We start from the raw sequence: 27,174 nt of genomic DNA, 5'->3' as shown, positions 1-27,174 counted from the left end.
CTTCACAGCCTGATAACGTACAGCCCAAGAATATCTGGTAATTATACTGTGTGTGTTAAGTGCCATAAAGTTGCTTCTGACTCATGGTGACCCTATGAATCAATGTCCTCCAAAAAGTCCTATCTTTAACAGCATTGCTCAGCCCTTTCAAACTGAGGGCTGTGGCTTCCTTTAAAGAGCCAATCCATCTCTTGTTGGGTCTTCCTCTTTTCCTGCTGCTCTCAGCTTTTCCTAACATGATGGGCTTTTCCAGTGACTCTTGTCTTCTCATAATGTGACTAAAATATGATAGCCTCAGTTTATTCATTTTAGCTTCTAGGGTCAGTTCAGGCTTGATTTAATCTATAGCCCACTGATTTTTTTGTTGGCAGTCCACGGTATCCGTAACACTCTCCTCCAACACCACATTTCAAAGGTATCTACTTTCTTCCTATCAGCTTTCTTCATTGTCCAGCTTTCATACCCATACATAGTAACAGGGAATATGATGGCATGAATTATACTGCTAGAAGCTAAAATGACGAAACTTAAGCTACTGTACTTTAATCAATGGAAAAGACAATAATACTAATGTTGAAGACAGTAGGAAAGAGGAAAACCCACCATAAGATGGAATGACTCAATAAAGGAAGCCACGGCCCTCAGTTTGCATGACCTGAGCAAGGCTATTAACAAGAGATTGTTTTGGAGGTCATTGATTCATAAGCCAGAAGTGACTTGATGGCACATAACGCACGTGAACAGGACCCCCGTTCTTGTTCCCTCCCTTTCCTAAGGTGTAAAATCAGGCTCTTTAGGGAAGGTCATGCCTATCAAATGAGGGGGTAGGTCTACTTGTGGCCTTTGGAAAAGCCAAGCATAACACAGCTCCCAGTTTTAAAGCGGTGGGCGGGGGCAGGGAGAAGAGCCTGTCCTTTCCCCCTCTGCCCCATTCAACTCCAGGCTGTTCTATGACTTGCAGCCCCTCAGCAGAGCACAAGGCAGAGGGGCAGAAAAGAGGGGTGAATCAGGCATTCTAAGCCATTGTCATCCGCCCCCAAAACTCTTCTCCCCCTGTGAGTGTTTGAATGCACCCTAACCCCCCCCCCAGAAGTCTTGAATGCCCAAAGCCTACCACAGCCACTGTCAATGTGCGGTATTTGAAAGGGGAGGTGGGAAGACAAGGAATTGGAAGGTCCTGCAGGTGGAAGAGCAGAGGGTGCCTTGGCTGGGGGAAGGAGGGAGATTAGCAAGGCCAAGGAAGGTTACATGGGGGAGGTCTATGTTTCCCACTGCATAGAACTTGACATATTTGAACATCTCCTCAGGAACCTTTGGCTCCCCTTCCTCTTTACTCACCATAGTCTCACCCGACTAACAGCCCCAGCTTTTGCCTTACCAAGGGCTGCAATTTCTCTCGGAGGCCTAGGATCTCCCTCTCCCTTCTCCCACCTAATAGCAGCAGCCTAATCTGGGGAATGGGGTGCATGCGCTGCAGAATGAACCACCTCTTCCAGGCAATTGAGCCTCCCCCACCTCCTGCGCCACCCCCTCCCTGCCCACCACCTGGGGCACCTGCCCCCTCGCCCCCCTAATGCTGGCCCTGGAGGGAGGATCACAGTCAACTGTGAATAAGAGATTCCAACTGAAGTGAATTATTTTCCGCAACTGTAAGGGGACTATTTATTTTGACACATTTGGATAATAAAAAGGCAGGGGCTGAAAAAACACCACTGCAATTTGATCACATATAAACTTGAGCTAAATGTCCTAAAACATGCCAAAAGGAGCTTTAGTAGGATTTGTTTGGGGGAAATTTATTTATTTGCTTTGGTTATAGGTTGGAAAAGTTTACTTTTACCCCAAATCTTTTCCAAGTCTTTATTTTCCCAGAGAACATTTTGCCTCTTGTAATTCTTCTACATCTATCCACCCATTGAGGAGATGAAAGGATTGCTTCAAGAAAAACAAGACAATGACCTTCTACGTACAAATTGGCCTGCTTTTGAGATAACTTCTAGAATGTCCCTAAAAAGATTAATTGAGTTTACACTATCTAAAAATCTTGCTTGCGGAAAGATGGAATTTTTTCCCTCTGAGTTCAGCCAAAGAGGAAAACATTAGATTGACCACATCCTTTAATTTTATAATACCCATACGAACCAATTCTATCATAAAAGAAATTATTATTAAATAATAAGGCACATAAGAGATGGCATTTCTAATTGAAGACGGTCTCTTTTGTCTGGTTAAAATTTGACATTGATCTCTTAGGTCACCTTTACAAATATCAAAATTTCTAGGAACCTTCAAGAACTTGTAAAGTTTAACAGAAATATTATTCAATATCTACTTATCAAACTGTCTAAGTTTCTTATGTTTTGAAAAGCCAATCATACTGATGGCTTCTTTTACCATTTAAGACAATGCATGTTTTTTCCCCACATGAAAATTTTAAAGGTCCTGTTACATACAGTCCCTCTGTTATTAAATATTTATCATATGCTGATAAGAACAAAGATGTTATTTAGTGCTAAGTTTAATACAGCTAATGCAGAAGGAAATGTCTTCAAACAAAACTGTGTGATTTTTTTTCCAGAACAGTGAAGTCTTAGAATAATTACTTAAAAACTTATTTATGAACTGAATTTCCAAAATAAAGATGTGTGCGTAGGGGGATGAGCTTATACACTTATTAAAATTCTGTTTTTTAAAAACAGGACCCCCCATTAAAATGTTTATTAATATGGGAAGCCTAAGAGAAATTTGAATAAACACCAGTCACAACAATAATCCTGTGCAGAGTTATTTCAGTCTAAGCCCATTGAAATGAATGTGCTTAGACTGGAGTAACTCTCCCCAGGATCAGAGGAGCATGCCAAATATATTGGGTGCTGTGGAACACAGACAGGATGGTGCTGCTGCAGTCGTCTTGTTTGGGGGCTTCCTAGAGGACCGCCTGGTTGGCCACTGTGTGAACAGACTGCTGGACTTGAGGGGCCTTGCTCTGATCCAGCAGGGATTTTCTTATTTTCTTATTTTTACTTATCTCCTGCTATTACGACTGATCTCCAGCTGATAGAGATCACTTCACCTGGAGAAAATGGCCTCTTTGGCAATTGGATTCTATGGCATTGAAGTCCCTCCCTTCCCCAAACCCCACCCTCCTCAGGCTCCGCCCCCAAAACCTCCCATTGGTGGCAAAGAGGGACCTGGCAACCCTACTGATACTATGTGAAGCTGAATACAGAAAGGTCTATACGGTAATTCACAGCCTGTTGTCCACCGCAGCAGAAGCATGCAGATCAGTCAAAATAAAAGATGCCCCAGTTTTCACTTTTCAGTTTGACTGCAAATCTTGCTCCACCAACACATAAGTGCTAAGCATGCATGTGCTATATCGTTCTAGCCATGACTGCGCAATCTTGCAAATTATTGCAGTATATAACAGGGGTTCTACTTTAGCATAACAAACAAAAGCTACGACCCATGCATGATGCCATGTGGACCATCACAAATCATTTAACTGTTTCCCCGTGTGCAGACATACAGGCTTTCCACACAGTTTTCAAGCTGGATAATATTCTGGGAGACAGTTGGGCACCTTCTTTCAATAGTCCACAAACTACACACATGATGGGTATTGTCCAAGCTTAGAAAGACTTCAGGAGAAGTTACTAATCATGCAGGCTTAGCTGTGACAGAACAACACTAATTCTGCCAGGCACCAATGTCTGACTCAGATAAATATTTATGCTCCTTGAGAAATATCATCAAGTTTTACAGGGGGGAAAGCCCTACAAGTTTGAATCACAAAACTCATTCAGGAATCTGCAACTGCCATCTAGTGGGGACTCGACAGATCATTCCCTTTTAATGCAGCCTGACCTCTGCCAAATGTTTTGCTGCAACATTTGTTTAAGTGGGTTGATTGGTTGGCTGGTCTACTTAAGTTTTAATACACTATGCAAAATAAAAGTTTTCCACTGCTGCTCATTAATAGCCATGATTTTTCGGACTTGAGCCCAAGGGGCTTGCTCATCAGCAGCCACAAGTCTTCATGGTTTTCCCTGTAACTAAGTCTGGGCTTGAAAGTTTCATTTGAAAATCTGGGGTACCAAGAAAGAAGTTTCAAGTGCTTGGGAAGACAGGGTGAATCACCTGTCTCATACCGACTTATAACCTTCTAGGTATGTCAAAAGGTAAATATCTCCTAAAACCAAAGTTGGGCACAGGGTGAGAGCAATAGGGAAAAGCTGAGAAGAGTGTCAGGCTGCACTCACAGACATCACCCAATAACATGCTGTTAAACTGCAAATCTGGCACAAACACAGCTTTTTACTCTGCTAGTGCACTTCCTCTGCACTTCACATAGGGTTGCCAGGTCTCTCTTCGCCACCGGCGGGAGGTTTTTGGGGCGGAGCCTGAGGTGGGTGGGGTTTGGGGAGGGGAGGGACTTTGATGCCCTAGAGTCCAATAGCCAAAGTGGCCATTTTCTCCAGGTGAACTGATTTCTATCAATAGGAGATCAGTTGTAATAGCAGGAGATCTCCAGCTAGTACCTGGAGGTTGGCAACCCTAACTGCAGTAGTTTTCTAGACAAAGAAATATTATGGTGTACTTTCAGTGGAAGTATAGCAGTGCATTTTGAAAGCAACTTACATGTTCTGTTGAAATCAGTGCATCTTTGCCATGCCTGGATGTGGAGTAGTATAACAGCCAAAACGAGATCTATTAAAAGGTTTTTTTTTAACATGTTCCAAAATCTCTTGTGCACACAGCTATCTGAAGTCAACATATTTCTTTTCATATTCTTGGAAAACACATCAATAGATCTTACAGAATAAATCTGTCTTCAGTGTCCAAGAACAGCCAAATTCAGAAGGGGTACATTGTGTTCCACCAGAGCCCATAATTTCAACTGAGAGTCAAATACGCATTTGGAAACTATGGCATGGGAGGTTCATAAGTTTTTCTTGATGACAAGTGTTTGGATTCTGAAGGCGGTTCCTATCTGTTATCGAGATATTTAAGAACTTGATCATTATGGCAAAGTATCTGAGACTGGACCACAGCAACAACCAGATGGAAAAATGTTACTTAAATTTGGATGAGAAACTCTTCAAAAATCTACCACACATACAGGGCATTTGTGAATTAGGCCTAAGCGCATATGACATATAGCAACTATCACATTTTGCATCATTTGCATAAAGAGAACACATGTGGGTGAGAGTCTAAGCCACAATACCGTACATGGCTGAGTAATATTCTCAAGAAATTAATCTTGACTGAAATGGGGGCTCCCTACCTTTGTTCGGGAAAAGAAAAGCCTTAGAACTCCAGATTTTAACAAGGAAAGAGTATGAATGTGACAGAATGATCCAGAAATGGAAACAAAACAGATGGAATCAAAGAATATGAGATACAGAGTTCTTCTGTACATACCCAAAAAGGAGATTCACCTTGAAAGATACTTTCACTATCTTATATAATGTGGGGGCTCAAGTGGTCAAATCCTCTTCCATATAAAGTGTTCCTTTCACATAGAAAACCATGTAAAGGAGAAAGATTCTAGCCTTGTGTTCTCCCTATATACTGATTTTGTATGTTCAATGATATTTTTTCTGTGCAAGAGCATTAATTCAAATGAACTTTCTCCTGAGATCTAAAATGGCAGTTTTGGTCTACAAAACTCATGCTTTTAGTTGAAAGTAGACATTATGAGATACTGCAGCTGGTATTGCTGAGTACATTGAATATAAGCTCAACAGCACCTGTAATCCTTGTGGAAAACAGATTTCCACCCACACAGCATCAAGCTTAAACTTTACTCTCCACTCTCACTGATCTTATGACATAAAAAACACTGCTTTGGATCCTACCCCTATCCTATGACTCCACTGAGTAAAGACTGAAAATTTCTTCCAGGCTAAGGAGACTTCCTCCAACTTATGTGGCTCAAAAAATAACTCAAGGCAGCTTACAACTAAAACAATAACATACATCCTTTAAAAACACAAGACATCAAACAAGCCACTAAAATATAAGCCAACACCATTAAAAAAGCCAGAGCATTAACAAAGCATAAAATACACGTCAAGCGGCTTAAAATAATGCAGACAAAATGCTTACTGTACAGATTTAAGAGATAAAGCCCCTTAGTTAAAAACCTAGGTTAAAAGGAATGTTTTACCTGGGCACCTAAAAGTAAGGCAGGTGCCAGGACAGTGCCATGGTGGTGAGCGTTCCCAAGGCAAGCCACCGCCACTGAAAAATCCCTACGTTTGGTCACCACCCACCTCACATCTGAAGGTGGGGACACAGAAAACAGGAATTCAGAAGAGATTTGAAGAACAATACGTATGGAAAGAGTTCTTCAAGTACTCTGGCCCCAAGATATTTAGGGCTTTAAAGGTAAGAACCAGCACTTTGAAGTGTGCCCATAAACATATGGGCAGCCAGTGCAGCTATTTCAGCACAGGGGTGATATGATCCCAGTATCCAACCCCTCCCAACAACATGGCTACCACATGTTGGGCCAAGTGAAGTTCCCTAACCGTTTTCAAAGGCAGTCACATGTAAATCACATTACAGTAATCTAACCTGGATGTGATGTGAGTGTGGATCGCTGTGGCCAAATCACGTTCTTCAAGGAAGGGCTGAAGCTGTTGTATCAGCTGAAAATGGTAAAAGGAGCTCTGTGCCACAAGGAAACCTAAGTCTGCAACTGCTGTCGCAAGTAAGCCCCTACTTCCTGAGACCCTGTATTTGCCCACCCCAAGAGACCTTCTGACTTAGCCCCCAGAGGACTGGATAAAATAATCAAGTACAATATCAAGGTGGGGGGCCCGGAACTGGAAGGAATTTCTCCTGGAAGCTCTCACACGGGAGTAGCCCACTTGCTAGAATGCTCCATTCCACAGCACATTGATTACAGACCTTTGTGTCTTCAGTAGGGTTGCCCACCTCCAGGTACTAGCTGGAGATCTCCTGCTATTACAACTGATCTCCAGCCGACAGAGATCAGTTCACCTGGAGAAAATGGCCCCTTTGGCAATTGGACTCTATGGCATTGAAGTCTCTCCCTTCCCCAAAACCTGCCCTTCTCAAGCTCCACACCATAAACCTCCCACTGGCGGCAAAGAGGGACCTGGCAACCCAAGTCCTCAGCCTCCACAAGCCCCCTCACCCCCAGGAGTAACTGACTCAGCGTTGCTAGGTAATAACCTGAGGCTATGGAACCATCCTCACTATACAGTCTACCCTGGTAATTCAATCCTAAACCAAGGGAAATGTCATTAAGCCGCTGTTCTGGTAATTCAGTTGCTCCACCTATATCATCCCACTGTCCATCTAGATGTACACCCCTTTGTACCTTGTCCTTCCAAACCCATAACAGGGCATCTCAAGCCCCTCCAACTTTGTAATTCCAGCCCTCTTTTTATTAAAAAAAAAATAGAAAAAAAACTTAAGAATATACATAAAATAAAGACAAAAATATAATAACAGTGGTAGCAAATCTAGACATAGGTTTCTATATATGGTTTCCAAATATCTAAAAACAAGTCCATGAGCAATTGCGGTCTATATGCCATGCATTCAAATACTGATAGAGTTCTAAGGTCCTCAATCCATTGATTTACCAAAGGTGGGCTTTTATTTTTCTATTGTTGTAATATAAGTCTTTTAGCTGTAGTAAGGGCACTTTGTAGTTGATTCTGTACCTGAGCCTCCTTCCCCAACTTTTACAGCTGGCTTATTACTTCATCCTTCTTGGTTCATAGATCTTCATCTCTTGCTTTGGATCCCCAACTTCATAGCTGGCTTCATTTCTGACTCTCTCTCACCAATTAACTGGAGTGCTGGGACCCAGGTAAACCCTAGACTGTTTGGTCCCAAAATAACTGCTCCAGTAACACAAGTGACTCTACCTGTGTAGCAAATAATTTTCCATGTTATTGATCTGATAAGTATACCAACTTGGGTAACACCAGGACCCAGCAGCACTCCCAAGCTATGCACCTGCTCCCTCGGGGAGAGTGCAGTCTCCTCCACAACAGGCTGAATCCACAGTCCTTGAGCAGCTTTGCCATCGACCAACTGTCCTTCAGTCTTGTCTCAATTGATCTTCACTTTATTGGCCCTCACTCATCCCATTACCTTTTCCAGGCACCTGTTCAGACCCACCCACCCTACTCTACTGATAAGGAGAAAGACAGCAGGGTGTGATCTGCATATGGTGGTCCCGAGTTTCAAATCCATGGCCATTCTCTCCTAGTGGTTTCATGTAAATGATAAATAGATGGCCCAGGCTAGCCTGATCTTGTCAGATCTCAGAAGCTAAGCAGGGTCAGCCCTGGTTAGTATTTGGATGGGAGACCACCAAGGAATACCGGGGTTGCTGTGCAGAGGAAGGCACTGGCAAACCACCTCTGTTAGTCTCTTGCCATGAAAACCCCCAAAAGGGGTCACCATAAGTCGGCTGCGACTTGACGGCACTTTACACACACACACGGGATCCCTAATAGCATAAATGCCAAAGGGACAAGTAGCAGCCCCCCGCCCCAATCTTTGGGAATCAGTCAGCCAAGTAAGAATAGAACCACCACAGCATGGTCCCTTCCGCTCCCAATCTGCCAGCCTCTCCAGAAGAATGCAAGTAATGGGATGAGATCACTATAGTACTGCTGAATAGTAGGTATTCGTAGACCTTACCTGTACCTGAATATCCTCCGTGTATTCTGTCTTGGTTTCCGCTGTAGCATCTTCCAATTCTGGATTAGAAAATAAATAAATAATATATATAAAAAACTGAAGAAGCTAAGCTTCTTGAAATAAAGAGCTTGACAACTATGTCAAATCACAGACATTATCCAACCCTGCTTCCAAATAAAATGTGCATATTTGTATCAGCCAAATTTTTAGATTTCTGTTTTAAATGGGCCTGAAGGGAGTCTGAATCTGCCGGCCTCTGGCAAAATCATGTCACATCTCTAACACACAGTGGCCTGTTTTAATATTTCCTGCATGATAATGCTCTATGGAAGGTTTGACAGTTGAAGCTTCCACCTTCATTCAGGGAACCAAGCATTATCATACCATTTTGCAGCCCTGTTGGGATGGCAGATGTGTGGTCGTTCAGAGCTCAAAACACAAGGCTAATAGCCGAAATGACTCTGTTTGGTTAGAGGTGCTGTGTAGAGAAAAAGAAAAGCTTTCAAATAGCCCTCAGTGAGTAGGGACCATGTTATGGTAGAAGAGCACATATTTTATGGGCAAAAGATAAGATTATCAATTCAAACCTCCCCTTTTTTAAACAGTACCAGGAAGCAGGGCTGGGAAAAACTTCCTGCCAGTTATCTTGGGAGAGTTTCTAGTAGCAGTACATACAGAGAGCTAGGCAGACCAAATGTCTGATTCAATATTAAGCAGCTTTGTACACGCACTTTCTGTGTCTCCATGCTACCCAACACACTTCCTCAAATGGACTTAGCACTTTAAGGGTTTGTCCAGTCATCACGTCAGGATATAATCAGTACCTCTTTCTCTGGGGACACTGTTACATAGACTGATACAGAAGATACAAGAATATAAATAGCCAGCTCACATGCAACAGCCCATCTGATCATCCTAATAAAGAGTTGTAAGAGTCGGCAAACCTGAACAACAGAACAATTTTTTTTCTTGCTCTTGCATATATGTCAGCAGCTGTACCTTCTCGTTAATGTGCATTTTCAATCTATGGCTAGAAAGTACAGGTGATACTATAGATTATGCACAGTTTTCCCTGCAGCTGCTTATACTGCTGCAGAGGCAAAGCTACATGTGCAATGGAAACGTGGCTGCAGCAAAAGCTCCAAAAGCCGCGAGCCATGCATCCATTCCAGCCTACCCGTTTGCACGCATATGGCTGTGTTAGATTACAACCCTGGTGTGCATCCAATCAGCAAGACTTGTGCTGCACCCCAGCGATGTGTACTAGAGTGAAAAGTGGGCACATGGGCTTTTTGGTAGTACCTCTGTTTCACCACAGGGGGGAGCACTCTCAAAAATATTCACCATGAAAGAAGATCATTTCAGGAATGGTTAGAAATCTCTTTAAGGCTGTCACTCTACAGAGGAGGGGCAAAAAGAACATTTTCCATTACCTATTTGGTAAGTAAAGGTAAAGGTGCAAGCACCGGGTCATTCCTGACCCATGGGGTGACGTCACATCTCGACGTTTCCTAGGCAGACTTTGTTTACGGGATGGTTTGCCAGTGCCTTCCCCAGTCATCTTCCCTTTACCCCCAGCAAGCTGGGTACTCATTTGACCGACCTCGGAAGGACGGAAGGCTGAGTCGACCTTGAGCCGGCTACCTGAAACCAACTTCCGTCAGGATCGAACTCAGGTTGTGAGCAGAGCTTGGGATACAGCACAGCAGCTTACCACTCTGCACCACGGGGCTCTTACCCATTTGGTAGCTGCCTTGTTTATCAGTTGAAAAGGGCAGCCATGTAAGCATAATGAATAAGTGTACAGACTTAGTCCAAGTCAGATGGAGGGAGAACAGAGGCAGGGGCCAAGGATTCAACCGCTCCAAGTGTCAGTACGTACAGTATACCATAGGAGATGCAAGAGATCAGGGATGAGGAAAGATCATATTATATCTCTGCTAATTCTGGAACTTTTATATAAAATTCACTACACCCCAAGATAAATTCTTTCCCCCACCTGCTATTTGTCCCAGTAGTGAAATAATGACAAGCAAGCCCCCTGGTTTATGTGTATCAAAAGTGAGGGGAGGTATTGTTAAACAAATTGGTCAGGTGAGCTGAACCTAGGGTTGCCATGTGCCTCGTCACCACCAGTGGGAGGTTTCTGGGGCAGAGCCTGAGGAGGGTCAGGTTTGGGGAGGGGAGGGATTTCAATGCCATAGAGTCCTATTGGCAAAGCAGCCATTTTCTTCAGGTGAACTGAACTCTAATCGGCATTTTTTCAATTGCTCTGCTATAACTGCATTTGTCTTTTATGCTTAAGAGTAGTGTTCTTAATGGGGTTTTTCAGAACTTTGGGGGCAAATGGGAGCACATGGAAATCTAGGCAGCATTTTCTCTTCACTTCCAACAGCCAGAGATTAGTTTTCTGCTCAGTGGTAGCCAATCTTTGAGCATACAATCTTGTGGCACCTTAAAAAGAACAAATTTGGAAACAATCCAAGTTGCTCAGTGCAACTGCCCTGAAGTCCACACTTCGTCCACCAACAGTTCCACAGACAGGGGAAGTGATGTTGAGAGTGTGGCATCTTCAAGATAAGAGTGGAAATCATCTGCCATTACTGTTCCTGTAAACTGCAAAAGAAGAGTTGCTCCTTTTTATGGTCCTTAGTTCAAATCTAGGCAGTGGGGAGAACAGGACTGGGGAGAACAGGACATTGGTTTTTGGTCTTCAACACTAAATGATTAGTCCACGTTACAGTATTTGCTTTGAAGCTGCAGAAAGCCTTTTTCTTAAGACAGTCACAATTACTTGGGAGCCCCCTCTAGTTTGTTCCTTTTCCTTTCGAACTTCTAGTCCTCTAAAAAGTCAAATGAAATTTGGATGACTGGAGAAATCACTAACAGCCTTTCCTTTGGCCCTATATGCAGTGGCAGACCTACATTTTGCGGGCCCTGAAGCTTGAACTGTTATGGGGGCCCCTTTGCAACCAGCAACAATAGGGCAACATCCAAAAAGGTCCAAAGTGCCTTGCTGCCCTTGCAAGGACCTTGAGGCCCAAATGGCGGAGAACAGGGTGGTGGGGTGGAGTCCTTGAAAATGGGCCATACAGTGATGAAATAAAACAATAGAACTATTAAGCCCCGCACCAGCGAAGGATTCGAGGATCCAGCTGCCAAAATGCAGGCTATGAATAGATTCTGGTGAGCTCAGAGAGCCCTTACAGCCGGTGGTTCGGGTGAGAAAATTTTGAAATTTGACCAATTACAGGGACATCTTGAGGCCATAACCCGTTGGCTTATGATTCTATCACTAAAAAAAACTCCATTGATTTTGTTGAGAAATTCACTCATTTAAAAAAAAAAAGTTGCTTCAGGGGCCCCCTCCAGGATTAGGGTTCCTGAAGCTTAAGCTTCATTAGTTTCACAGTAGATCCGCCTCTGCCTATATGAATCCCATTCCTGCTTCTTTGCCTTCTGTTCTTCTCAGTTTCCTTCATGACCATCCCAAACTTCCAAGCATGTTATCTTCAAGAAACAAGCAGCTGCCTCCGTTTGTCAGATTGAAGTCATGTAATCAGCCAGCCTTGTCTTCTGGCCTCCAGGACAATCTTCCATTTCAGTTCCCACTTCTTACCATCTGTACTTCCATCTCTCTTTGCGTGCCCTTCTGAATCCTGACCACTGCATTTCTTTCCCTCCAAGTGTGCTGAAGGTGAAGGAGACCCTTGTGTCCCCAGACTCTCTTTGTCACCTGCATTATAACTGCTTAGTCAATAACTGGAGGACACAGAAAAGGCCACACACACACTGTCTACACTTGAGCATCAAAACCCTCTCTTTTCTAATGCTTTCATGTATGATTTCAGGATGCTCAGTGATTTGAAACCCAGTTGCCCCTACTGAAATGAAGACCCTGCGATAGTTCTGGAGCAACCTAGGAGGTGAAAAGCAAATGCATCCTTGCATCCACTCTGCGCACACACCTTGCAAAATGAGTCATACAACGTGGCAAGAGGGTTTGAAGATAATATTGGCTGCATCCTTTAAACCAGTGGTTCCCAACCTTTTTTTGACCAGGGACCACTAGGACTTTTTTGTTCGGTGCAGGGACCCCAAGGTTCAAAATAAAAATTCCAAGAATTTGAAAATAAACTTTAATCATAACTGTTAGTTAAACATTAAACTTAGAATAATATTTGAATATATATATTTATAATAGAGAACTTTTAATTGAAAATATTAATTTATTATGGGTTTATAACTTTGTTTCGCGGACCTTAATTTAGTTCTCGTGGACCCCTGGGGGTCCACGGACCCCCGGTTGGGAACCAGTGCTTTAAACCTTCCACTTGCACAAGACGGAGGTGGCCAATTTCATGCTGTTCCTCCTGCTTACTGCAGCCCCACATGCTCAACTGCATTTTATTTACGATGAGACATCAGCCCTCAGCAGAGGGTTTTTGAGGGTCAAAGGGAACTGTGGGCAAAGAGAAGTATAGGGGAAGTTCATAATATCTAACCTATTTTCTGTCAAGAAAAGAAACATTCACCGCAGATTACGATGAGGCTTGAGATGTGATTTGCTGTCTGCAAATCTGGTCAGCCAATCAGGAGTGGGTGGCAGGCGGCTTTATTCAGTTGTACCCTTTCATCTGCAGCATTTTCCCTATGGCTGACCCATCCACCCTCTCTATGAGCAGAGCAGGATTAGCTGGTCACTATATTTAGGACCAAGCCGGGTTCAACCCCCTTTTTTGCCTGTTCCAAGATGTCTCTGTGGCAGGGATTTTATCCCATTAAATAGGCCTGGTTGTAACACTAGTTAGGCTGCAACTAGTTTGGTAGGAATACATAGGGTTGCTAGGTCCCTCTTCACCACCGGTGGGAGGTTTTTGGGGCAGAGCCTGAGGAGGGCAGGGTTTGGGGAGGGGAGGGGCCTCAATGCCTTAGTGTCCAATTGCCTAAGTGGCCATTTTCTCCAGGTGAACTGATCTCTATCGGCTGGAGATAGGACTGCCAAGTTCCCTCTCTCCTCCGGCAGGAGGCTATGGGGCTGTGGTTGGGTTTGCACGTGCGTGTCACTTCCGGTTTACAACCAGAAGTGCTGCCTCACAAGGGGCCTTTTCCTCTTAGTTTGAGCGGTAAACCAGAAGTGCCGTGCGCGCGGTGTGCGCGTGTGTGCACGATTGCCGCCCAAACCCTCAGGTGGTAGGTGAGCAGAGGGGCAAATTGCCGGGGGTTTGCCCGCCACCACCGGGCACCTGGCAACCCTAGCTGTAGATCAGTTGTAATAGCACGAGATCTCCAGCTAGTACCTAGAGGTTGCCAACCTAGGAATACAGCGGGTTGCTCAGGACAGGTAGGGCTACTTGGCAAGCACCCTGAGACATCTGGTGAAATGAGGGGGTGTCTGGAACAGGCCATCACATACCTTGTGGCTGGATACACTGTGAAGGAGCGCCCTTGTTGCTGAACATCTTTTGAACGTGGTAGGAGCCTTGTGGCACATCAGGGAAGAGGGATGGAGCTTGTCACCTCTCTGCACATAAGGCTGTATAGGCAGTGATAACCAAAGCCAGCAGAAGCTCCGGCTGAGTTTGCTTCCAGGGTGCATATGTCCAAAAGGCAGACCAGGGGGGTGCCTAGTGCAGTCTGCCCTCAAAAGTGTCCGCTTATTGAGTTAAATCAGCCATTTAGTTAATTTAAATAATTCTGAATGAATCAAACCAGTTGAAGCCATTTTCTATTATCTGATGTCATAATTTGAACAACTAGTTTTCCAGGATTAATACTACTGACTGGGATAAAACATTAGCATGCATCCAACCAGTCAAGATAGTGGAAGAAGTTGTTGCAAATTTCCCCCTCCCATTGCAGTCCCCCACAGTCTTACCCTCTATGCAACTCCCCAGAGAGAAATTTCAGAGTTTTCAGTGGGATGAAGCAGGAAAGTCCCACTCCATGAGGTTCATGGATCATTAAATATATGCCACTGACTGACACTAATGTACAATTCTTATTTGCATACAATTTAAGAAAATGCATTGAAAACTGCATCATACGCTTCATTACTTACCTTGTCCATCTTCTTTTAGCATGCATGTAAAATATGATCACAGTTACTCATTTTGAACAGTAATTTATTTATGTATATTTCTATGCACCATAAAAGCCAACAATGAATGATTAAACTCATACTAAAAAGTGTATTCACATGAACTGTACAACTGAGGCTCAAAACCCATCAGATTGACATCTATACTGGGAAAAGTTTTCGAACAAATCATCAAACAGTCAGTCCTTGAGCATTTAGAAACGATGGCTCTGATCAGTAAGAGCCATCACGGGTTTCTCAAGAACAAGTCATGTTAGACTAATCTTATCTCTTTTTTGAGAAAGTTACTACCTTGCTGGATCAGGGGAATGCTGTAGACATAGTTTATCTTGATTTCAGTAAGGCTTTTGATAAGGTTCCATGTAGTATTCTACTTGACAAATTGGAAAAATGTGGTTTAGATCCTATTACTGTTAGGTGGATCTGTAACTGGTTGACAGATCACACCCAAAGAGCGCTTGTTAATGGTTCCTCATCCACTTGGAGAGAAGTGACTAGTGGAGTTCCTCCGGGATCTGTCCTGAGCCCTGTGTTGTTCAACATCTTTATAAATTATTTAGATGAAGGAATAGAGGGGATGCTTATTAAATTTGCAGATGATACTAAATTGGGAGGGGTGGCAAATACAGTACAAGACAGAGCCAGGATACAGGATGATCTTGACAGGCTGGAGAAATGGGTCTGCAGAAAAATCTGAAAATTGGGGGAAATACCCAGGAGGTTTAAATCCCCTTGATTTTTTAAAAAAAGCATTCTCTGAGCATGCACAGAGAATGCACCTACTATTCAGGGCTGCCTTTGATTCCCGCCAGCCCAGCCAGGTGTGGGATATGCAGCCACTATGCCTCTGGGGCGGTAGAGCCCAAGAGCCATTGGCTACATCTATGGCTACACCTGGGCTGGAAGGTGAGGTGGGGGGGATGGGAAGGTGGGATTCCCTCCTGCACAATTTTTGATGGCTTCTCTCTCTGGCTCTGGGTGATTCGGTGAGAGAGCAGGGATGGGGGCGAGGGAGCCTGGAGCCAGAATGGTGGGAGAGATGGTATTCCCCCCCCTGGAGTTTCGTGGGCCCCCACTTGTTGTTAACTATTATCTGAAAATCAAAGACAGTGCTTATAGTTTATGAATACTGTATATTCTTTAATAGCATTAAATCTACTGAATCAGAATTAATGGGGGAAAGAAACACTAAACCACCACAACCAGGAAGATCATTCAAAATAACACAATAGAACAATTTGTGAGAAACCCCTCCAAAACTATGAGGCCACCACTCAGCTCCAAAGAGCATCTAAGATACACAAACTAATTGGTTGAAAAAGCAAGTTGAGACATCTATATCACATCTCCAAACTTGCCAATAACTATGTGGATAAACAAAAAAGAGCAGTAATTTCAGCACAAATCCAATGTATTAAAGATTTACTGTGAAACAGCATTCTTCTGGGGGGAAAATCCCTCCAAATTTGGACTTTTATTTCAAGGAAAAGCTTCCACAAACTGAAACCTGAAGGGGGTACCAGGACAAAGCAATCCACAAGGAGTGTATTCTGGCAGATGACTTTAGAGGATAAACAGACCATTCCTGAGCCTTGCAGCACCCATGAACAACATAACTAAGGCGCTGCTGTGGTGCTTCCAAACAGGTTCCCCGGCTGCCACAAGTCTTTAAAAGGTTAGAAAAGAAAATGGGCCTTTTTTCTACACTGAAAACAGACATGCTACTACAGGAAAAACCTGACGCAGCAACGCTATTTTTCAAGGGGGCGTTTCCAGGCTGGAGGAGCCCTGCTGGATCAGACCAATGGTCCATCTAGTCCAGTATCCTGTCTTAGACAACCAGTTCCTCTAGAGGTCCAACAATAGGGCATAGAGGCCAAGACCTTCTCCTGATGTTGCCTCCTGGCATTGGGATTCAGAGGCTGATCACCTCTGAATGGGCAGGTTCCCTTTAGTCACCATAGCTAGTAGCCACTGATAGACCTGTCCTCCTTGAATCTGTCTAATCCCTTTTTAAAATCTATCTACTCCTGTGGCCATCATTAAATCCTCTGGCAGCCAATTCCACATTTTAATCATTTGCTGTGTAAAGAAGTAGTTCCATTTGTCCATCCTGAATCCACTGCCCATCAGCTTCATTGGATGGCCTCAAGTTCTAGCATTTTGGGAGAGGGAGAAAAATTTATCATTGTCGATTCTCTCCACCCCATGAATAATGTTATAAACCTCTGTCGTGTCCCCACTTAGTTGTCTCTTTCCTAAACTGAAAAGTCCCAAACTCTTCAGCCTTTTCTCATAGGGAAGGTGCTCCAACCACCTAATCATCTCAAAGGGCACATTAATCAAGATTATTTTGTATGGCCCGCCAAAGTTCCTCACAATCAGGCCATGAACAATAACCCAAATTTTGCAGGACAATAATGGAATACTCAGAGTCTCCCTCACAACGTAGGCTTCTCTGGGAATTCCATCAAGAGCCCAGCAAGGGCCGTCCACCTAACTCCTGGCCACTGTCAACATGTCTCAGTCATACCTGCCAAACAAATTAACTCAATGGCTTACAACTGGACCCATTGCCCTCCTCCATTATATCACCTAGGTAACTCCTTATTGCCCTGACCTGGATGGCCCAGGCTAGCCTGATCTCGTCAGATCTCAGAAGCTAAGCAGGGTCAGCCTTGGTTAGTATTTGGATGGGAGACCACCAAGGAATACCAGGGTTGCTGTGCAGAGGAAGGCACTGGCAAACCACCTCTGTTAGTCTCTTGCCATGAAAACCCCCAAAAAGGGTTTACACACACACAACTCCTTACTAGTACCCTCTTCTCTGCTTTCTGTGGACTAGCCATGTGCAACGGAAATAATTTGGAACAGAATTAACTATAACTGGGCATCAGTTTAAAGTAACACAATTGAACTCTAAGATTGTGCACATGGGGATGGTTTTTATTGGATTGACACAAGTAAATTGCCGCCAATTGAAAAGTTCAGTCTTGCTCCTTTTGGTGATAGCATCCAGCAATCATACCTTACCCCAGGCCTGCATAAGGTCTACCATGTTTTATTAGGGGGTCTACAAGATATGAGCCTAACTTGAGAAATAAGAATATAGCAGATTAGAATCATTTTCAATTGGCTCACAAAATTGAAAAAAAAATCATAGGGGGGGAGAACCTTAAGGTCAAAATTTAAGGGTTTGAAGCTGATGAAATGAGGAATAAGTTACCAAGTTAGAATTTGAAACTGTGTGGAAATTATTTTGTTTATTTCAAAGTCTATATTTTGGGTTTTATAGATTTCTACTCATAACAAGGTTGAATTCTGGGACACGACTGTTACAACACGAGAACTCAATATCAAAATTAAAAGATTAAAAATTATTAAAGGCCTAGAGTGCAACACAGGGCTGAATGAACTGTGCATGTTTAGCTAAAGGCTAAGACTATGAAAGTTGGGGTGGGATTTTAATGGCACCAGCATAGTAACAGGTGTTTGGTTTTTTTTAGGGGGGATGGGCTTTCATGTTTCTTTATAAGCCAATGAGCACTTGGAAATATTTTAAGTATACAATTTTAATGAACAAATATCATATTGGTATCAAAACAGTGACTTAAAGACACACAAGTACTTAGAATGCAGATTTTGATTTCTGAGAAATCTATTGGAACACAGAAAAGTAATGATACAAGTGAGAAAAAGAAAGAACTATAGAGTCACATGAAATAGCAGTAAGATAATGTACAGCCTGGAATTTGTAAATGCAAACCTGTTTCCAGATTTTGACTAATATACTCTGGGCCTTCTAAGCACAGGATAAAAACACTGTCTAATTTTCAAGGCCATTGATAATACACCAATTCCAATATAAATAATATATTCTATTTGCATTTGAAGGCTTTACCTTTTTCTGCATGTTTCAATGTCTGCTCTTCACCTGGAGGTTTTGGTGGTGGCCACACTGATGGAATTCTCCTTGGAAATCGCCCTTCAAAGTAATCTGATGAATGAGTAGGTTGGTTGACTGCAGCCCACGTATAAAGCTGATCTTGCTGTAGTTATTTACAAGACAGAAATAAAATGCAAACATGAGATTTTTTTAAGTTCTAGAGATATTGCGTCCAATGCAAATTTTACAATAGTTCTTTTAATTACTGGATTAAAAAAAAAAGTTTACTGATTCTATATTTGCTGAATTAGTGTCTTGGAAAATCCATCTTTATATTTGCCCATTGAACAACATGGACTTCATAGAGAGCTGGGGCAAATATTTTGGGTACCAATCACAATGTACAGATTAGATCGCTCAGATTGCTACAGTATAGGCAGGGCTAACTGACAGCACCCTGAGATATCCAAGAACAAAAGGGCCATTTGCCCCAAATGCTGGTGCTTGTGGTAGGCTTCCTCCTGTTGGCAGCTTGCCATACAACTGCCGACAGCAAACAGTTCACATTTGATGGAGATCTGTGATTAATACAACCTAGTTTAACCAGTGCATTTGGTGTCTCATTTCTTCATTGAACATGGCGGTACGAATTCTATTTCATATGAAACAAAAGGCATTAGCAAAGCTAGTCATCATCATCATTCCTTTATTGGCATAAAAAACATAATACAAAAAGGGTACAAAAGGAATGAAGATCTTAAAAAGTGCCCTTTATGGCACAGTTAAAAGACAGTTACATCAAATAGCGCTGTTAGTTGATACTGCCATCTAATTAACCGTTTGGCGGGCTTTTAAAACAAACTTTAAAAACTGTGCCACCGTCTCCAATATATGGGGCAAACAATTGTTCAATAAATAGGAAACATTAAAAGAATCTGAGACTTTCTGTCTATTAACCAACAGGGGGCTTAAAAGTTCGTTACGAGATTCTGTGTAGAAACTACAATAAAATAAGACATGAGCAACCATTTCAATACAATTGTTGCCACAAGGGCAAAGCCTGTCAGACAGAGGGATTTTCCGAAATCTGCCTTCAAATAGTGCAGATGGCAAAACATTAAACCTGGCCAGAGAAATGGCTCTACGTTGAGAAGGATCACACAGGTGAGATAAGTATGGGGAGCAAAGCTAGTCACTACCATCTTTTTTGGATGGTGGTTGAATGAGTTATAAACAAGCTCTTCATATAAGGATGGCTTTAACACTGACAATACTTTAAAAAGGTAAAGGTAAAGGTCCCTTGTGCAAGCACCGGGTCATTCCTGACCCATGGGGTGACATCACATCCCGACGTTGCCAAGGCAGACTTTGTTTATGGGGTGGTTTGCCAGTGCCTTCCCCAGTCATCTTCTCTTTACCCCCAGCAAGCTGGGTACTCATTTGACTGACCTCGGAAGGATGGAAGGCTGAGTCAACCTTGAGCTGGCTACATGAAACCGACTTCCGTCGGGATCGAACTCAGGTCGTGAGCAGAGTTTTGGACTGCAGTACTGCAGTCCCGTGTACAGCTTTTATTAGAAGCATTTAAAGATAGTGCTGTCTGATACTGTCTATTTTGTAGAGTATAAGATCTAGATGGTTTAAACCCTATCTCAGCTAAAGGCTCACCCTATGCCAGAGACAATCTCAGCCTCTGTTTCCCCTATCCAAATCAGGAATCAATAATCAAATCACTCACAAGGTTGTTGAAAGCAGTACTGAGATTTGAATTAGAAAGGACAATATTATTTTAGATAACTTTATCCCAAATATTTTAATGGATACTGGGAAGTAATAAAGTCAGGGTTCTAACTGGCTTCGTAAAACATTCTTATAGAGAGGGGGAAACTTGTATTTAATCAGAGCATTACAGAATAGGTGAAGAAAATTATTCCTCTGCATCAGTAAATTTCTTGACTGGAAATGTAACCAACATTCAGTTTTCAAGGAGAAACAATTTAACATCCTTCAATTATAGCAAGAAAAGCAATCGTATTTATGTTATTTTGGTGTAAGGAAAAAGCAAATGAAGTTTGGAAAAGGCTGAATTGAAGATTATGTGAATTACTTTGGTTTCCTACAAATAAGGCTTCAAGATTCTTCATATAAATATGCTCAGCAACCCCCTCTCCTCTAATTGCTATCCTGCTTTCTAAAATGAAAAGCAGCAACTATACCCACATGGAAATTTCCGGGTTTCTCTGTTTTTGCAATACATCCACATACATTGTTTAAACATGCAATACTCAAAGCTGAGGATATAGATGAAATAATATTGTGATTGTAACTTAGATATTTAACAACCTTATGAAAAATTGCTTGGCTTGCAGCATGCAATGAATAGTAAATGTCCATTCAATCTTCATACCTGAGCTAAATATAGGTTTCCATTTTTAACTCTTCTTAAGGATCCCTTACATTTCCAAATGATAAGGTCTTCTTTTAGTATTGCCAAAAATCTGAAGGTGACTGAAGTGTCCATTTTTTTTCTGTTCAGAACCGGCCACCGATTGGAACTTACCAAAACAGAACTGACCATTTTTCCCTTTTCTGAAGCACGTTTGCTTCATTACCTGGGATATATAGTTACTGACAAATGAAGGACCCCTGCTTAATCATTCCTTTATACAGCAGTTTGGAGGGCTCCTTTAAAACCTGCACAGCGCTCCTATGTGGGCGAGGCAAGCCATGTGCCTGCAGAATCTGGAGATAGATACCTTTCCATTCCCTACTCGGAAAGACCGCTTTCTTCCTTCTCGCTACGTTACTTACCCAAGCAGTTTCAACTTCCAGGCGGACCTCTGTCCAGGCAGGTTTACAGAACAGCTGCTTCCTATCTTCCCATAAATGAGCATTCAACTACCTCATCGTTAACAGTTAAAGCCAAATGGTACTGAGTGCCAGGAACAAATGAACATGACCTCCAAGCTGAATTCTGGGTGTGCCATTATCTTGTTTGTTTCCTTAGTGACGTAGCTAGACTCATCTCATGAATAAATAAGAAGCTACCGAAATCCTAAAGCGCACAGTTAACAGCACAGCTATTACAAAGTGAATGCAATGCAGGCAAAAAGCTTTGAGCTGCAGAGCTTTGGAAAGAGCCCAAGTCAAGGAAGGCTACCCTGAAACGGTTAATAGGATGCAACAGAAATGGATGTGAAAAAGATCCATCAAAAATGATTACAAAGATGTCGAAAGGAGCCTTAGTCAGCAGTATTGGTTTGAAGGGGGGGAGGGAACCCACACATGGAGCGAAAACGCATGGTCGCTTTAGCCTCCTTTATTCCCTGATTCAGCCAGGATTCAGCCAGGATTGAATGTACGTTCGGCGAAACGCATGGGTTCGATCCTGGCTGAATCCTGGCTGAAACAGGGAATAAAGGAGGCTAAAGCCACCATAAAGGTGAACAGTAATCACAAGATGCATTCTAGGAGAAAAATATTATTTCCCTTGTACTCCTCAAACACTCAGCAGAGCTTGCTGCTTACTTTCCTGCATATCTCCTCTCTGCTAAAAATAGCTTTGGACTCAGTTATTGATCATTCTACAGGCAAAGCAGAAAAAATCAAAAGGGTTAAGGAAAAAATGATGGAACTCAGAAGCTATGGAAAAGCATTATGTGACGTAGAACATATTTCTGTACAAGCTATGGAAAAGCATTATGTGACGTAGAACATATTTCTATACCTTCATTTAGAACCTGCTACTGAATGGCTGCTAAAGTCCAGCATATCTACTTCACACAGAATTCAGGAAAGGTCAGAGAGAATTTAGGCTGAAAAGCATGTCTTAAACACTATTAACAACCTTTGGGAATCATGAGAATATTGTGTTCCATCCCAATGCATTCAAAATCCCAAAGCGCTATTAATGGATGTTTGCATGGTCTTCAATAAGACATGCAAAACCAGCAGTTGTACCATCGTACTCCTAAAATACCAGTGCAATTGTCTGCAGAGTTATTCCAGTCTAAATCCATTTATTTCAATAGGATTGCATGGTTAGCTGTCTCACTCTGATCTAGATATCCTTGCCACTATCGCTATAATATTTAAGTGCTGATAATCAGATAGCTCATATGCCTCTTTATTCACAGAAACCTATTCTGGAATACTTTGGTTACCTAGCAACAGCCACTGAGAGTATCTGTTGCTTAAAGCTACAGGCACACCTTTTATCATTTTCAGGTTGTTTACCCCCCAATGTATTTTTTTTCTTTTTTTTAGATTTCAGATTATTCTGCAAACCTAGGGCTCTTTTCAGGTTTGTAGAAAGATCTGTCTTGCCTGTTCACAGCTTCAGTCACTGGATTTAAGTATCCTCAGATTTGGCTGACTTTGCTATTAGTACATAGGCAAGTGGGGGTCTGTGAAACTCACAGGAAAAAATCCCATCTCCCCCTAAAATCCCATCTCCAGCCTCTTCTGCAGAGCCTGCTGGGGCTTCCTGCCTCCCAATCACTCCCGCATACAATACTTTTTTTTAATTGGGGAGATTTTAAAAAAAACCAATTTTTTTAATTTTCAGATTTTTCTACATACCCAGAGGGTGCTCCAAGTCTGCAAAAAAAAAACCCTGTTGAGGGCAATCTGCCCTCTATCTGCAGATTTAAGTATCCACAGGCAGGGGTCAGACTTGGAAATTAGATATATAGATGATATGATCATAAAGCAAACCTGTTAACACTCCATACATGCATACAAATTAAATGTAAATGTCCCAGTCATCTTTTACAAAATATTTTAATAGGACATCAGATGACACTATCATGAAAAAGCAAGCTACTGGCTAATTTAAAAATGCAACAACACTGAAGAATTGTACTAGGGTCATTTGGGGTAGCATACAACTAAAAAAAGACTAAGACTTCTTTACAGTAACTCCTAATAGAAAAAATAGGATCTTGTACTGACTTATAACACATTGGGCAAAAATGCATGGGAGGTTTTGCCTTGGATTTGGCGCTCTCTAAATGCACATTTTCCCCAGCCAAATTCTCAAAACTCAACAATAAGCCCCCAATGCAGAGTTCTGAGAATTCAGATGGGGAAAATATGCATCTAGAGAGCGGCAAATCCAAGGCAAAACCTCCCATGCGTTTTTGCCCACCAAGTCAGTGCAGCCTAAAATCTATCAGCTATGTGTAATATGTAAAGTTTCCAGAAATTTTGAAACCATGAAAAAGAGAGACACTGTCCTTCAGGGTTACTCCTCTGAAGATGCCTGCCACAGCTGTTGGCGAAACGTCAGGAAAGAAAATACCAAGACCACAGTCACACAGCCTGGATAACCTACAAGAACCAATGAACTCTGACCGTGAAAGCCTTCGACAATATCATGAAAAAATACTTTCTCCCAACTTTTCCTTCTTCAGGCCTTTAGAGCTCTAATTGCACAACTCAAGTTACAATTAGGCATTTAGTGCTTATTGCTACCAGTCATACCTTCCATCACCCACTGCTTGTGTTTTGTATTACTGATTATTGAAACATTTCCTGTCTCATGGGAAACATGCAGCGTGGTACCAACTCACAGCCATTTGTTTAAGTGAACATTTGTAATTTTCTCACTTTAATACAAAAAAAAAATCTTAAAATATTTTGCCCACTTCCAAAGTATCCACTATTTTAATATGAGTTTGTTTTCAAGTGCCACAAGATTCCTGTTGAATTTTGCTGCAACAGCTTAATATGGGCACCCCTCTAAAATAACGATAGTAATGTCATCACTCAAATCACATTGTGTCACAACTTCACACAAAGGCTGGCAAACTCATTGATTATTAGAGCTGAATCCAGGATTGTGGGTCCATCTTAGGGCTTCCTTAGACTGGGAGAAGCAGGGCATCCTGCCCTTGGGCCTTCTTGGATGTGCTGCTTTTGAAGCTCAAGCAAATGCCCATCTTGCACCAATTTCACTATTAAGCAAAATTCAAAGCCAATTCTGATGTCCTTGGAGTCAGGCAGAACACCTGCGGGAATGGAGAGATCTGAACTACACAACAAGATCAGCAGAGTTCTCAGAAGGATTCTGCATGTTGACAGGAGCTTGGGATCTGTGAGGGCCACCACCACTGGATCCTTTTCCATCCTGCTTGCTAAAATTAGGCAAGGGCAACATTAGCACATCCTTGGTGTCCATCATAGATCAACCATAGAGTCAGTGTGCCTTCCCTAGCCTACTCAAAGACGTTGTTACCCATCCACTACTAAAAAAAGAATCCCTGTGGGAAAATGATGTGCCAGATTAGCACACAGTTTCTTATCTGTTGTTTCTTGGCAAGGTGATTGAGACAGCAGTGGTGGAACAAATCCAGGTCTTCTTGATAACTTATCTGCTCTGGACCCGTTTCAGGTTGGCCTATGGGATGGAGACTGCACTGGTAGATGGACAGAGCAATCCTGAAGGGGGGGGGATGAATGGCCTTAGGAGCCAGCGTAACCCCTTTAAATAATTTTGATACATGCGACTTCTTCCCTCCAGCCACAATGCACATTTAGCCTGGAAATATTAAAATTCCGGCTGGTGAATGCCTTCTTGACATAGAAGCTAATGCTTTGACTAAACTAAAGTTGGTCTTCATCCATCACAGAAACTTTGTTAGGAGGCCAGTCAGCACAGCAAAATATCCAGGCCTCAGAGCATTGTTTGGAAAACAGAGTAGCCTCCAAAAGAACATAGTTGCTGGCCCTCCCTGGCTGGAACTTCCCTCAAAGATGGTTTCTTTTTTAAAAGGAGAACCACTACCTTTCTGGAGGAGCCCCATGGCACAGAGTGGTAAGCTGCGGTACTGCAGTCCAAGGTCTGCTCACGGCCTGAGTTCAGTCCCAACAGAAGTTGGTTTCACGTAGCCGGCTCAAAGTTGACTCAGCCTCCCATCCTTCCGAGGTTGGTAAAACAAGTACCCAGCTTGCTGGGGGTAAAAGGAAGATGACTGGGCACGGCACTGGCAAACCACCTCGTAAACAAAGTCTGCCTAGGAAACGTCGGGATGTGACGTCACCCCATGAGTCAGGAATGACCCGGTGCTTTCACAGGGGACCTTTACCTTACCTTTTTACTACCTTTCTAAATATTTTTATGCACTTGCAAAGATATAGGATAATTGTTTACTTCCATGAATTTTTTAAGTGGTTAGTGTATCCTAAACTATAGATCACATATGGATTACCACATTTTTATCCTGTTCTTCCTCCATGAAGTTCAGCATGGCATACATTGTTATCTTCTCTGTAAAGCAATATTTCTAAGGGGAAACAATACTGGAAGTGTGATCTTTAACGACACTTTCACATATAGCATCAAAGCATAGTATGACAGATCTCCTTCCATTTTAGTGATTTTCCCTTCACCAACCACCACTATCACTCCAGAGACTTATGAGTGGTCTCTTGTTGTTTTCCTATCACACACTTCAGATTGGTTGGGGGATCTGCCAAAAACGCTTTCTTTATATAAGAATATGACACAAGAGAGGCTTAGTGAAATAAAAACTCAAAACTGTTTTATTTGTCTCTTTCAGGAAAATGGTAAAGTCAGGTTTGCAAGGAGGTTTCAGAAAACAAACTTGGCATAAACGGTAACAAGAAGGAAGAAACTTAGAATATTTAGAGGTCCTGCCCCCCAACAGGACAACTTCGTTTCCTTCTCTGATTGAGTGACAAGATTACTGGATCGAGGGAATGCTGTTGAGGTTTTTACCTGGATTTTAGAAAGGTTTCTGACAGAGTTCCCCATGAAGTTCTTATGGTAAACTGGAGAACTGTGGACTGGACTTTAGGATAGTTAGGCGGATAGGGAACTGGTTGGAGAACTGCACTCAAAGAGTAGTTGTCAATGGCATTAGAGTAGTTGTCAATGGCATTTCATCTGAATGGAGGGAGGTGTCCAGTGGGTGCCACAGGGCTTGGTTCTGGTCTTGGTACTTTTCAGTATTTTTAGTAAATAATCTGGATGAGGATGTGGAGGGACTACTCATTAAATTTGCAGATGACACCAAATTGAGAGGAGCTGCAAACACACCAGAAGATAGAGATAGAATTCAATGAGATCTGAACATACTGGTAAAGTGGGTGAATGTAAACAAGATGCAATTCAACAAGGATAAGTGCCGAGTTGTACATCTGGGTAACAAAAATGAAGAACATGCATATTGGTTGGGGGGGGGATACACTTCAGGGTAGCAGTGTGTGTGAACATATACTGGGGGAACAGGTGGACTGTAAGTTAAATAAGAGCAGCCAGTGTGGTGCAGTGACAAAAAAGGCTAATGTGATCATGGGGTGTATCAACAGAGGCATAAATCCAAATCCCAAGATCTCATAGTCCCACTGTACACTTCATTGGTCAGGCCACACCTAGAAAATTGTGTGCGGTTCTGGAGGCCTCACTTCAAAAAGGATGTGGACAGAATGGAGCAGATACAGAGGAGAGTGAAGAGGATGTTCAAGG

The 27,174-nt window shown here is 42.5% G+C and overlaps 1 protein-coding gene across 1 annotated transcript in view; it reads right to left on the bottom strand.

Moving 5' to 3' along the window:
* The window catches only part of FMN2 (formin 2), a 207,608-nt gene that overhangs the window by 153,690 nt on the left and 26,744 nt on the right, over positions 1 to 27,174 (bottom strand). Inside the window, exons 3-4 of the mRNA XM_056853283.1 lie at positions 18,699 to 18,846; positions 8,698 to 8,756 (exon numbers count right to left, since the gene is read on the bottom strand). Coding sequence (XP_056709261.1) covers positions 8,698 to 8,756; positions 18,699 to 18,846 — 207 coding nt within the window. The remainder of the gene's footprint in view (positions 1 to 8,697; positions 8,757 to 18,698; positions 18,847 to 27,174) is intronic.

This window comes from Euleptes europaea, chromosome 7, assembly GCF_029931775.1.
Source record: "Euleptes europaea isolate rEulEur1 chromosome 7, rEulEur1.hap1, whole genome shotgun sequence".
In the NCBI taxonomy this organism is placed as follows: Eukaryota; Metazoa; Chordata; class Lepidosauria; order Squamata; family Sphaerodactylidae; genus Euleptes; species Euleptes europaea.
The sequence above is the reverse complement of the archived record's forward strand: the minus strand, read 5'-3'. Positions and strand labels throughout refer to the sequence as shown.